We start from the raw sequence: 13,188 nt of genomic DNA, 5'->3' as shown, positions 1-13,188 counted from the left end.
AGTGAGTTCTAGGTCAGTCTCAACTACATAGTGAGACCCTGTCTCAAAAAACAAAAACAAAAAAACACACACAAAAAAGAAAATATAGCATAAACCTAAAACAGTTGAGCAGATCTGAACCCAAACATCAGTAACTATAAAAAAAAATTTAGGCTAGGGATTTAGCTCAGTGGTGCCCCCCCCTGCCCCACAAGCACAAGGTCCTGAGTTCAATCCCTGGTCTTTAAAAAAAAAAAAAAAAATCACTGCACTTTCAAGAAAACCAGGGAAATATCCAAGTACTCACTCATACCCCATCCCAAAAATGAGATAAGAAGAACATTATAGCATCTGAATGGCAACTGTAAGCAAGCACAAAAGCCAGAGCAAACATGGAACAAATGTCCATGTAAGTTGGGATTTTGAACATAAGTATGGAGTCTGTTTTGAGGTGCTGATCTGGGCCTGAGATTCCTAACATAAGCTGGGGGTCCCTAAAGGAAGGTACAAGGCTCCCATGAAGGCACACCTCCAGGCAGAAACAGGTTAGATTCTCTCAGAAGGAAAGTGACTCAGTTGAGGCCTATCCAGTGTCAGAAGATATGAATTAGTAATTGAAAATTGGACAGAGTGGGAGAAAATATACCACCTGCCTGAGAGTGAACAAACAACAAATAGTATAGTTAGACTCTAAGGACTTCCTATTCAGGAGTTATCAAGTAGATTGTAGATAATGCTAAGATACCACTTTAAAAATGAGCAAGAAACAAGCTATTGTTTAAAAATGACTGGGCAGTTTTGAAAGGGATCTGATAAAATTAGTAGAAATAAAAAATATAGTTGTTAAAAAATCAATGGGTAAGTTAAGCAACTGTTTTTTGTTTTTGTTTGTTTGTTTGTTTGTTTTGGGGGGTACCAGGGATTGAACTCAGGTCCTTACGCTTGCAAGGCAGTCCACCGAACCACTGAGCTAAATCCCCGGCCCAGCAACTGTTTATTAATGGGCACATTGTTAGTGTTTTGATATGACTCCTTAATGTGGTACACTGACCCATCAATTATGAGTTAGCATCTTTACAGAGAGGGCCATGCACTTCACGGGGTAAAAGTAGACTAAAATATAATCCTGGAAATGGGTTAACCATGTAGAAAAAGTGATAATGAATTCTGAACTCTCATCATACTAAAATATTAGTCCCTCATGAATTAAAGATAAGAGGAAAAGGTAAAAATTTTCAAGTTTTGGAAGTAGATACAGAATATCTTTATGATCTGTAGTAGAATAAGTTATACAGAACACAAATAATACTGGCTATAAAAGCAAAGATGAGAAACTAGAATACATTCCAGTTAAGGACTTGTCTTCACCAAAAAACATAATAAGGAAAGTGAAAAGACCAGTCATCCACTGAAAGAGTAGATTTTCCAATATAACAATGAATTAATTACCAGAACATGTAATGGAATTCTACAGATTTATAAGAAAAAAATTAATAAAGAATGGTAGTTACTGCTATTTCACAACAACCAAAATACAAGTGTGCGATAAATACATGAAAAGAAAATCACAGTAGTTGTAGTGAAATACAAATTAATGTCATATTGAAGCAGAGTTCTATACCCATTATATTTACACAGTTAAGTTTGCCAGTAAGGGTGCTAGTGAGGAAGTGGCTCATTAGAAATGTTTATGTTGCTGGTGGGACTGAAAATTTTAAAACCACTTTGAAAAATAAATTGACATTACTTTGTGAAATTGAACATGCATAGGTATATACCTATAACCCAGCACTTCAGCTTCTAAGTATATATCCTAGATAATCCTTGCATTTTATGTAAGAGAGAGAAACAAAAATTGATTGAAATGTTATTCTTAAAAGCAAAAACTGGAAATGACACAAATGTTTATCTAAAAATATAGTGTATTTCCACAGTAAACTACTACATAGCAGTAAATAAACTATAGTTACATTCTTTAAAGGGATGAATCTGGGGGAGTAAGGTTCATTTTTTAATTTGTTTTTTTGTTTGTTTCTTTTTCTTTCTTTTTTTCTTTTTGAGTTAAGGTCTCCCTAAGTAGCCAAGGCTAGCCTCAAATTTGAGATCTTCGTGCCTCATGTTCCAGAATGCTAGAGTTACAGGTGTGTGACACCATGCCCATCTGAGTATGTTTTTAAGTGTTTATTTTGATATTAGGCTTTGGAACTCCCATCTGTATATTACTTCTTTATAAAATATTTCAAATATTATATAGAGAGACAATTGGGAAAGATAGAGGCCTTCCAGATTCACTCTGGCAGGTAAACCTGAGCCTGACCCAGGTGTCCTTGGGTCAGAGAAAGAATAGAGCAGAAACACTGGTGTGGCTAGCAGGCAAATCCTTCCAGAGATTGACAGTAAACGGCAGGAAGGAACTTGGAGGTGTTAAGACATTTTCATTGCCTTGACTATGATGGTAGTTCACCAGGTGGTAGTTCATCTCAAATTCATCGGATTGTTCACTTTAAATATGTTGAGTTTACTTTTTTTTCCTGTACCAGGGATCGAACTCAGGACCTTACACTTGTGAGGCAGGCTCAGCGCCACTGAGCTAAATCCCCAGCCCTTGTTGAGTTTACTTTAAACACATATGGTTTGTTGTACTTATAAAGCTATTAAAAGCAAAAAGTAAAATAAAGAGGTTAAAGTCAGGCTCTTGTCCCACCCTGCGCAGGCAGATTAGGCCATTTTCCTTCCACAGAAGAATGTGAAGGTGAGAAGCTCATACTCCCTACCCCATAGGCAGTTCCTTCCTTTGTGGAGGATAAGTATGTGTGTTTTGTTTCTTCCAGCCTAATAATGACTCCCACCCCTCAAAATGCTGTATGAATTATTTGCCATACACTGTTGAGTGAAGGTCATCAGATACCGTATTACTTGTGCGTTATCTAGAATCAGTACTGATTGAAGAAATATTTGAGCATGGAATACTAAAATGGTTGAGAATTTGAAGGTAAAATAAAATGAATGTTCCTTTCTTTACTTAAGCATTATTTTGCCTTTCCAACCTTTATGGCTGAAACAAGCCCCTTGTGCTAGAAGTGACACTTCCTGACATGAGGTTATTCTTGCATGCTAGATGGTGTGTTGAGAACCACTCCTGTGAATGAAGAGCAGCACCGCAGCAAGAAGCTGCGCCTGGAAAAGCATGCAGAGGGCCTGTCCATGCTGCAGTGACAGCCCTGGAAACTGTTACTGCACTTCTTCAATACAGCCTCGTGACCTCAGAAAATAAGGAAAGATTTTGTGAATCACTGAAAGGTGTTTTAGGATATGTTATTGAGAATATTTTAATTTTAGATTTATTTATGTTTTTTTCCAGAATATGGCAGTGTACCCCTTTATTATACCAAATGAGGTAGCAATAATTGAAGGAAACCAATCTACTTACCAACAGACATATTTCTATTATTTTGAGTTTATACAAGAAGTTTAAAAGGCACTGGTTCACTGGAAGTCACACCTGAAGATGGAATTATACATCTTTTGAAAAATGTTGATTCCTTTGGGTTACAAGAGTGACAATAAGCTGCTCCAGGAAACAAATGACAATCTGATCATCTTTTAAGAGTCCATATATAGCTAAGCAAAAGGTCACATTTTTATCCAAATTTTTCTAGTAGTCAGAATTCACTTAATTAGGACTGACTCATAAAATTGGTAGACCTGGTCTCCATTTTAAGAGTATATTTTTTCAAATGTTAATTTCTTGGGCTGGGAATGTAAATCAGTAGAATGTTTGCCTGGTATGTGCAAGGTCCTGGATTTGAGTCCCAGCATCACAAAAATGTTAATGTATCTTAAATATTTCAGTATAAAGATTCACAATGGTTTGTTGGACTGGGCCCAGATATGTCACTGACTTTTGGTAATGATAGGAAGAGAGTATTATTGTGAGGCAGTTTTGCTGTTTGATATCACTGATACATAAGATCACTAACAGTGACCTTCAAAGTTGGTCATGATGTCAACAGAAGAAATATTTGAGTGTGGAATATTGAAACCAACATTTTTAGAATTTCATTAATCTTCCTCTCATATAATTTTCCCTTCCCTATTATTAACATGGCTTTGACCTTAAAAAAGAAGACATTTTGGGCTGGGGTTTTAGCTCAATGGTGCCACCACCTGCCTTATAAGCACAAGGTCCCGAGTTAGGTTCCCAGTACCAAAAAATACTGAAAGTGTTCCAAATAAACAGATCCATTCCAAATTGCTCTTTGCAATTTCTCTCATTTTGATTTGCTGATAAACTTTCAGAAAATTAGTCCAAAGATGAACATGTGTTCTGTGCTTTCCCAGGGTTATGGAGGAAGGCCCACAGACCTGGGGAATGGTGTGTCATGAGAAATAGGCCCCCTAGCTGTGTGGAGGTAGTTGTTTGCTATTTCTTTTTTTTTTTTTTTTTTTTTTTTTTTTTTTTTTTTTTTTTTTTTTTTTTTTTTTTTTTTTTTTTTTTTTTTTTTTTTTTTTTTTTTTTTTTTTTTTTTTTTTTTTTTTTTTTTTTTTTTTTTTTTTTTTTTTTTTTTTTTTTTTTTTTTTTTTTTTTGGTCCCCTTTTCACAACATCCATAGCCTCAAGAGGCCTGCTACCAGTTTTTCAGAGTTACATAGAGGACAATCCAAATGTCAACCAGATGTCCTGGCTTGCACAGCAGCCTACACTGCCTGTCCACTGGGATTTCAAAGTTATCATATACCACACAGTTGAGAACTGCCATAAACATTTACACAGATGTAGGGCATGGAATAGGTGGTGTGGTATGTGCAGGAAAAGTACCTTTGAGATAATTAGTGTTAATTTGGAAACCACCCATTAAAATATACTTTTTTAATTAACAAAAACCTTCTAAGATTGCTTATTTCCCAAATTGCTTTATTTATGCATGCTTAAGTTCTTGAATTAGTATTTTTTACTAATATTTCATCTATACCAAATATATTATAAATCAGCAAATATTTTGTAAGGTTCCAAAGCCTAATATATACTACCAGATTTGTGGATTTATACATTGGGTATTGAGATAGAAGAAGGGAAAAGCATACATTTGGGAAAACTACGATTAGGAAATGGAAGGTTGATATTTCCATAGCATTATTAAAATGGTCATATTAGTGCCATTTTTATTCTGTACAACTTGTTCAATAAATTTACTGTGTAACACCAGAAGATAAATTCTGTGAAGGCATGGAGATTTTATATATACAGTGCAATCTATACAAAATACTCATTTACTGTCTACAGTGGTGCTCTGGTTCACAAACTCAATCCTCTCCACAATCCTGGTCCTAAACTGAACCAGATGAGAACCAAATCAAATCTCCCCATAGGGTCAACATTGAACCCAACCGTTGAATTTTATTCGGTTCTTGTGCTACTAGGTTTACAACCTGAATCAAATTCATGAGCTGAGGTACCACCTAATTCCAGGGCCTGGAACATAATAAGCACTCAGTATATATTTGTTGATTCATTGATTGATTGCTAGAAACCAGCTAGACCCTGGGGTTGAGCTATGTAAGAAATGTCCTCTGACTTCAAGATATTTGGTCCAGTGGGGGATACAAGCATAATAATAAAGAGAAATGATCCTGAGCACAGTCCCTGGCTCTGCAGCATCAGCATCAGAATGGCAATTGTTAGTCTTTCACCTTCTTGGGACCTACCCCAAATTTACTGAATTAGAACCTCTGGGTCCATCCAGCAAGCTGGGTTTTCACAGGCCTTTGAGGGATTCTGGTAATCTTCAAGTCTTATGGTATTGTAGAAACAGTGGTGGTGCAAGAGGACTATGAGCACTCTGGGAATTCATGGAAAGGTCCTTGTAGAAGCCAGAATGCTAAGGTGGGTCCTGAAGAGATGTCAGGGTTTGCCAAGCGAACAGCAGGAATGCCGTGAACTGAGAAAGCTTTGGAAACGGATGGCCACCCTGCAGGTGGGACAATGGCTGGGCAGCACACAATAGCTGTAGAGCCCAGAGCCCAGAGCTCAGCTGGGCTTGAAGAAGCTATGTGTAGCAGTGTGGACTGAGATCTGCAAATTCCTAGTCAAAAGGCTTCATCCCTTAGCTGGAGAAATTAACATGTTCATTTAAACAAAAAACACAGTGCCTTCCTTAATTTCCAAGGTAGGGTAGCCTGGTTTATTCCATGTGTGTCATGCTGAGTGAGCATGGATTTGTATGTTTTTGTTGTATTACTGCTGATACATTTTTTTTTGTTAATCTGACTGTGTTTTTCTTCCTCAACATACTGAGTTTGAGAATATACCATTCACTCAGAAAGATTCTGCTTTTTATACATAAAGAGTTCTGCCTTAGGATCAGCCATAGCCATCTGCTTTTGACACATTTTAGAGCAAGTAGAATTGAACACCAGGGGTTTTTTTCCCTCATTGAGTTTATTGGTACATTTTAGGTATACAGTACAGTTACATTCATCATTCAGATCTTGTACCTTTACATGACAGGTCTTGGTTCTCATTTTTTCCCCTGACCCCTGTGAACACCAGTTTTTAAGAGCCCTTCAATTGCTAACAGTGGCCACCTGGCATTGAACTATGATAGTTATTGCTGTGTTTTAGAACTAAATAAGCATTAGTTAGGATTTTCATTTCACGTGTAGCATTCCTGAAGTCTTGTGGTCTTTTTGATGTCATTTGAAAATACAAAAATTGTCAGGGATAATGGGTAACATCTATAATCCTAGCACACGGGAGGCTGAGGCAGGAGAATCATAGTGAGTTTGAGGCCAGCCTGAGCTACATAGTGAATTCAAGGCCAGCCTGAACTACACAGTGAGACTCTGTCTCCAAAAAACAAATAAGTGGGCTGGGGGTTTAGCTTAGTGGTACTGCGTCTGCCTGGCAAGCACAAGGTCCTGAGTTCAACCCCTGGTACCAAAAAACAAAACCAAATAAGTAGGTAAATAAAATTACAAAGATTGCAGACATAAAAAGGTACAAATAGTTGTAAGAAATACTTATGAACCTAATATGCAGAATTAATGTATGTTACCATTTGGACTAAATGACAATATGATTATGTAATTTAGTCCCCAATTTTGAGATCTGAGATGGAGCCTTATTCTATACCTTTCTGCATTTTCTCCCAAGGACATCTGGATTTCTGAAAGGACATCCATGCTCACTGCAGGGCCACAGATCACAGCCCAGCCCTAGACCCAGGAAGACCATTCCTGAGAGAGCCGCCGTTATGCCTCCTCCTAGGAGACTCTTTTGAGCCAGTTTGTTCTACTTCATTACATTTTGTCTCTCAAATTTCTCTCTCATGATAATATTCTGTGATAACTTTCATAGGAGGCAAAGATAACCAGTTGGTCTAACATGGGGCAGCCTAGTTCTGGTTGGTAGGGGAAGTTTATTGGGTCGGAGGTTTTGAGGCATTTCTGACTCTGTGCCTGAACACTCCCTCAGTCAGGTGCACTGGGCATGCTGCAGAGGCTGGGATAGGAAATGTCTTCACTTGAGCTGGGGCAGTCTGCTTTGCCACCTAAGAAGATTCTGAGTGGAACAATTAAAACTGCCCCAGTTGAAAGCCATTATGAGTAAAAAATACTCTAAAAAAAATAGACTTAGGACCATCTTACTGAGTATAACTGTGGCACCAATAACTTTTTAATGATCAGGTATCAAAATGTGAGGATGACAGGTTTCACTGTATCATCTTTTAAAAGTCTTTTAAAAATCAGGTTTATCCTGGCATGATGGCACATGCCAGCTGTTCCAGAGGCTGAGGCAGGTGAATTGGAAGTTTAAGGATAGCCTGGGCAACTTAGTAAGACCCTGACTCAAAATTTTAAAAATAAAATAGAAAGGGCTACAGATGTAGCTCAGTGATAGAGCACTTACCTAATATGTGTGACAACCTAGATTTGATCTCAGCACTGCAACAATATTTTTTAAAACTGAAAATGATTTTTTAAAATATTAATGCTAGGTCCGGGGATTTAACTTAGTGGTGCCACCCCCTGCCTTGCAAGTTCAAGGTCCCAAGTTCGATCCCCAGTACCAAAAAAGAAAAGAAAAGAAAAAAAATTGATGCAGCTTGATTTAGACTCTTGTAACATTTTGAACTAGTATTTTTAGTGTGTAACATTGTCAGAGAAAAACAGTGAGAAGACATTGGAAATTAAGAAGAACTAAGAAGACCATCAGTTACTGAAGAAATCCTTTCACCTTTCTGAACTCAATCTGTCTCCAGATCTGTAAAAACTGTGTGCCAAACAGATGAGTTCTAAAGTCCTTTGAAATCTGAGGCTACTTAAAAGTAATTCATTGAACATAGTATGTTTTTATAGACTAGTTCCTAAATTAAATTATGCATTTGACATTACATTTTTGTTATTGTTATTGTTTGCAGTACTTGGAGCATCTCCTCATCAGATATCCTCTAAACCCAATAGGTGAGGCAGACTCAGCTTTAATACCCCAGGGATGAAGAAATTCCACCTCATAAAGCCACACTGGAAGTGTCCTCATTAAAATGTTATCTTTATAGAATGACTGCCACCCCATCTCGTCCCCCACATTTCCATCATTGATCCCTGGAATCTAACACAGACCTCTTTGTGTCTCATCCTGTACTACATGAATGGCCTTCAGTATGTGACCAATTCCCACCCCTCTAAAATTTACTGTGACATTGACCAAAGGTTTCTGTGTTATGGGCAAACACTTGTCACATCACTTTTACATTTAACTTTCACAGCATGAAATGGGGATTATCACCTCTTTTACAGACAAGAAGATGGAGTGTCAGGTTACATGTCTTACCCAAAACTTCACCTGTAGTCATTGCAGCGCCAGGAAATGAACATTCTTCTCCAAATTCACTGTTTACACAATTCATTAACTTTGTCCCAGTGTCTCTGCATTTTTTTCTTTCCATCTACAACTCTGCTTGTCTACTGTGAGACAAGAATGTTAATGGCCCTAATTTTTCACTTTTCTGTAGTTACATCCTTCACCAAATGGCTTTGCAAGGTCCTCCAAGAGTAAGAGTGCACTTCTCCACCTTGACTTTGAATTCCACAGAATAAGGCAGAAATGTCTTGATCCAGTTCTGACATCAAGCCTCAAGGATGATTCAGTTGTGTTTCTGCCACCACCAAACACCAGCACAGAGCCACCCCCAGCCAGGCCAGCCTAGATTAGGGGTCCAGTGATCAATCCACAGACTCGTGAGGAAAAAAATCATTGGTTTCAAGTTTCAGAGGATGTGTTACTCAGCATTTGGTTAATGATTGTGTTTTATTGATTGTGTCAATTTGAGTAAGAAGTTCAACTAAAGTGGCTCAACAGTCCCACACCCTAGGGTATGGAAGACCCACCCTAAGGTGGCTTGTTGCCTGGATGGTGTACGGGGAAATGAAGTGGGATGGATCTGCTTCTTTTTCCTCAGGGGAGCTCCAGTCTTTGCCTTCACCTTGGACGTCATCTCCCAGCTTCGGGTGCGCTCTCCAGCCTTCCTTCACAGACCCATTGGCCTCCTGACACAGACTTGCACAGGACACTGCAGCGAACTCCAGACCTTCAACTGCACCCTTTGGTCTCCAGCGTGCAGACAGACCTCTGCACTCTTCCTCATCCGACTCTGGGTGGCCACTGTAAACTAATCTTGTAAATTCTTGTATATTTGTATATCTTGTGTTATATCTGTTTCTCTAGTGAATACTGACGGATAGTGGTGCATCTCTCCAACTTTCAAAATAGAAACCCTTAATCCGCTGTGCTCCTTTCCCTTTGTTAGTTGAAAGCCTCTGTTAGCATTTTTAGTGACCTCATGTTTCACTTCATTTTCAGTTTGTCAGCATGGGAGGTGGAGGGGTAGGTGGGGGGGCGACCATTTTAAGGAAGGAAGGACCGGCATTGGAGGAGGAGAAGCAATAACTGGACCACAGACAGGAAGGCCCCACAGAAGTTCAGGATAGAGGTGACGTGGCCCATTCTTGTCACCAGGACCCTGTCAGAGCACCAGGCTACTACTTGCAGACTTGGTTTTGTTTAGTTTTTGTTTTGGTGCTGGGTAGTGAAACCATGGCTTCCCCGCTAGGCAAGCACTCTACCCCTAAGCCACACCCCTAACCAGGATGTTTAGTTGTACCTTGTCCTTCAGCCGCAGGCACGGGACTCCACTTTAGGCCACCACTGCACCCCGTGGCTCTCCTCCTCTATCTTGTTATGAAGCGTGACCAACCACTTGTGGGGTCTCCAGACCGACCACGGACCACAGAGTAGGAGCAAAATCAGCTTTATTGCCAGCGGCTTCAGGGCATTCAAATTGCCTTGAAAGCATCAAATATAAGTTTACTCTCATTTTTACACCTTTATTGTTTCTATGGGAGGGGTAACAGCCATCAATCTAAACATAATTACATAAGCAGAGGGGCAAAGAAGGGGGAGCAGGAGGTTTGGCAGGGCTTTCTGAGATTGCCTTGCTCTGATGAGTTTGCATTATAGTTACAGTGACTACAGTTACAATATATCTTTCTCAGGAAGAATAGTTACACAGTTAACCCATAGTTGCCCAGTTTTACACTGGGACAGTTTTCACCCCCAGTTATAGCCACAAGTTAGTTATCCCTTTCAGACTCATGTCACCTAATAATATGATCAGTGAGTTCGTTCTGTTCCAATTGAATCACAGATCACATTGGCTTTCTCCCTCCTCCCCCTTTTGGTTTTTTGAGACAGAATCTCACTTTGTGGTTCAGTCTGGCCCTGGACTCATTATGTAGCGCAGGCTGGCTTCGAATTTGAGGTGCTCCTCCTACCTTCCTTGGCCTCCCAAGTGCTGGGATTACAGGCCTGTGTCACTGTGCTTGGCAATGTTAACTTTTAAGAGGGCCCTTCAGAAGACTATAGTAAAGACAGTTCTTATTTGAGCCACCAGAGGGTGATATGTCCCAGAAATGGATGCTTACGGAGGAAACTAGAATGAGCATTGTTGGAGTCTGTGGGATTTGGAAATTCAGAGGAGGACAGAGAGCACAGGAAAGGAGAGTAGACCACATTGAGGAGCAACAGATAGCTGTGGATCCATAGGTAGGAGAGAGAGAAAGAGGTGGGCAGGGAGAATGAAATCACGAGGGGCTAGTGGCCACTTCTAATGACACAATCGTGAGTGTGGACAGCCCATCGTATGGAGTGGAGGAAACGAGGGAATAGGGTGACTGGTGGTTGGTTCAAAATGAGAAATGACGAGGGTCGATGCAAAGGTGTCATTTAAAAGGAATAAAGGAGGGGATAGAAGCACGTGTGTGAACCTTGCAGAAAGAGGGTAGAGTCTCCGAGGATGGTAAGGAGGAACCCAGGGTAGAGAGCAGGGCTGCAGAAGGGAGAGGGGAAGCAGGGTGCAAGTGTGATAAGGAAAGATGCAGGGACGGAATTCACACACAATGTCATTTATTCAAAAATATCCACAGCATTTACTGCACCCCCGGCAGTGGATAGATCCTGGGATATGTACACGAAGAAAACTCTGGCCCCAACACATACTGAGATTTGCACACTAGAGAAGAGGCACACAGGAAAGTGGGGGTCAGAGAATGCTTTCTTTTTATGATGGGTGGCAGGGGCTCTATGACTGCAGATGCTGGGAGGTAGCCAGGCACAGTGAGGGATGTGGCTGCCCTTGGGGACTAGAGAATCAGCCTTGGGCCAGGGGCATCAGGACTGCTTACCGAAAGTCATTCCTTGCAGCTTGGTTCTCCTGGCTCACTTGGATAGGTCAGCAGGCCTCAGCAGTTTATTTGCTGGAGGCAGGAGAAAGGCAACCATTAAGATCACTTTCATGAGCCAGATGTGGTGCCGCATGCCTGTAACACCAGCACTCTGGGAGGCTGAGGCAGGAGGATCGCAAGCAGTCCTGCAGAGCAGTCCTGCCAACACAACTGTCCACAGCAGTCCAAATCACCCTTTTGCTTCACTACGCTCTACGGCAGTGGTGGTGAACTTATGGCATGTGTGTCTCAGCAGGCTGTTTGTATCATTGAAAGCTCTGAAAGCTTGGCCATCGCTTCCCTAGCGGAACCTCCAGTTATCTTCCTGGTCTCAGCTCCTCTTTCCTCCCAAGTTTTCAAGTGGTTCTTTCTGGGCAGCGTCTGTTTTTCCAGCATAACACTTCACACTCCACTTCCAAATGCCTCTTGGACTCCTCCACTTTTATATTCTTGACCATAATGCCAAACTCTTGGTGATTTAAACCAAAGGGGTTCACCCCAATTTCTCTATCTCCATGTCACACACACTCTGATGTGATATTTATTACCAGGAATTGAACCCAGGGCCTTCACATTGAGCTACATCCCCAGTTCTTTGGTTCTTTATTTCTTTTTTATTTTAAGATGTTCTCACTAAGTTGCTCAGGCTGAGCTGAACTTGTGATCCTCCTGCCTCCTGACTTTACTGAAGCCTTGGAACATCCAAGAGAAGAGAAGATTTGGCAGTAAGGACAGAGGAGGTCTGTTCTTGTTATCGTTATCTTCATGTATCTGAAGAAAGAAGCAAGGGGTCTGTTATGCAGAGCCCTGATCACTAAATCAATGGCAGGCAGTGTTTCACCACCTGTAATCCAGCTACTCGGGGGTAAAGCAGGGGGATCATAAGTTTAAGGTCAGTTTGAGACCTTAAAAAATTTAAAATTTATCAAAGGAGGCTAGGATGTAGCTCAGTGGTACAGAAGCCCTGGTTTTGGTCCTCGGTACTAGAAAAAAAGACCTCTTGAGACTTCTATCAGCATACCTTCCCTTGGGTCCACCTCCAAGACCAGGGGTACTATACTCTGAAGTGCCCCAGTACTTCATACCCCAACCTCTCTACCCATGACAGTGGGCATGTGACCAAGCTTAAAATAGACATCATCCAAGGATGAACATGAGATGCAAGCAAGGTACCTCACAGTCCTGTCAGGAGAGGTGATAAAATGGACAATGGGAGAGAGGAGGGGTGTCTCCTTTCCTTTCTTTTCTTTTTTTCTTTTTTCTTTTCTTTTCTTTTCTTTTTCTTTTTTTTTTTTTTTTTTTTTTTTTTTTTTATGTTTTGTTTTTTTTTTTTTTGAGACAAGGCCTTGCTATGTAGCCCAAACTGGTCTTAAACTTGTGGCAATCCTCTTGCCTCAGCCTCCCAAGTGCTGGGATTACAGACATTTGC

At 40.4% G+C, this 13,188-nt stretch overlaps 1 protein-coding gene across 7 annotated transcripts in view; it reads left to right on the top strand.

Moving 5' to 3' along the window:
* Cdadc1 (cytidine and dCMP deaminase domain containing 1) overlaps positions 1-9,785 on the top strand; it is a 40,156-nt gene extending 30,371 nt beyond the window's left edge. Inside the window, exons 10-13 of one of the 7 annotated variants that reach the window (XR_782774.3) lie at positions 3,098-3,279; positions 7,132-7,262; positions 8,399-8,441; positions 9,440-9,516. Coding sequence is in view for 2 of the 7 variants with exons in the window: in XM_010636984.3 (XP_010635286.1) it covers positions 3,098-3,195 (98 nt within the window). In the remaining 5 variants the exon portion in view is untranslated. Of the gene's footprint in view, positions 1-2,810; positions 2,972-3,097; positions 4,428-7,131; positions 7,263-8,398 lie in introns of those variants that run through there. The other 6 variants (XR_782772.3, XR_782775.3, XR_782776.3 and 3 more) reach the window with 6 other exon arrangements.
* Positions 9,786-13,188: the final 3,403 nt, after the last annotated feature.

This window comes from Fukomys damarensis, unplaced genomic scaffold, assembly GCF_012274545.1.
Source record: "Fukomys damarensis isolate Sample0158 unplaced genomic scaffold, DMR_v1.0_HiC HiC_scaffold_38, whole genome shotgun sequence".
Lineage (NCBI taxonomy): Eukaryota > Metazoa > Chordata > Mammalia > Rodentia > Bathyergidae > Fukomys > Fukomys damarensis.
This window is presented reverse-complemented; position numbering and strand designations above follow the sequence as displayed.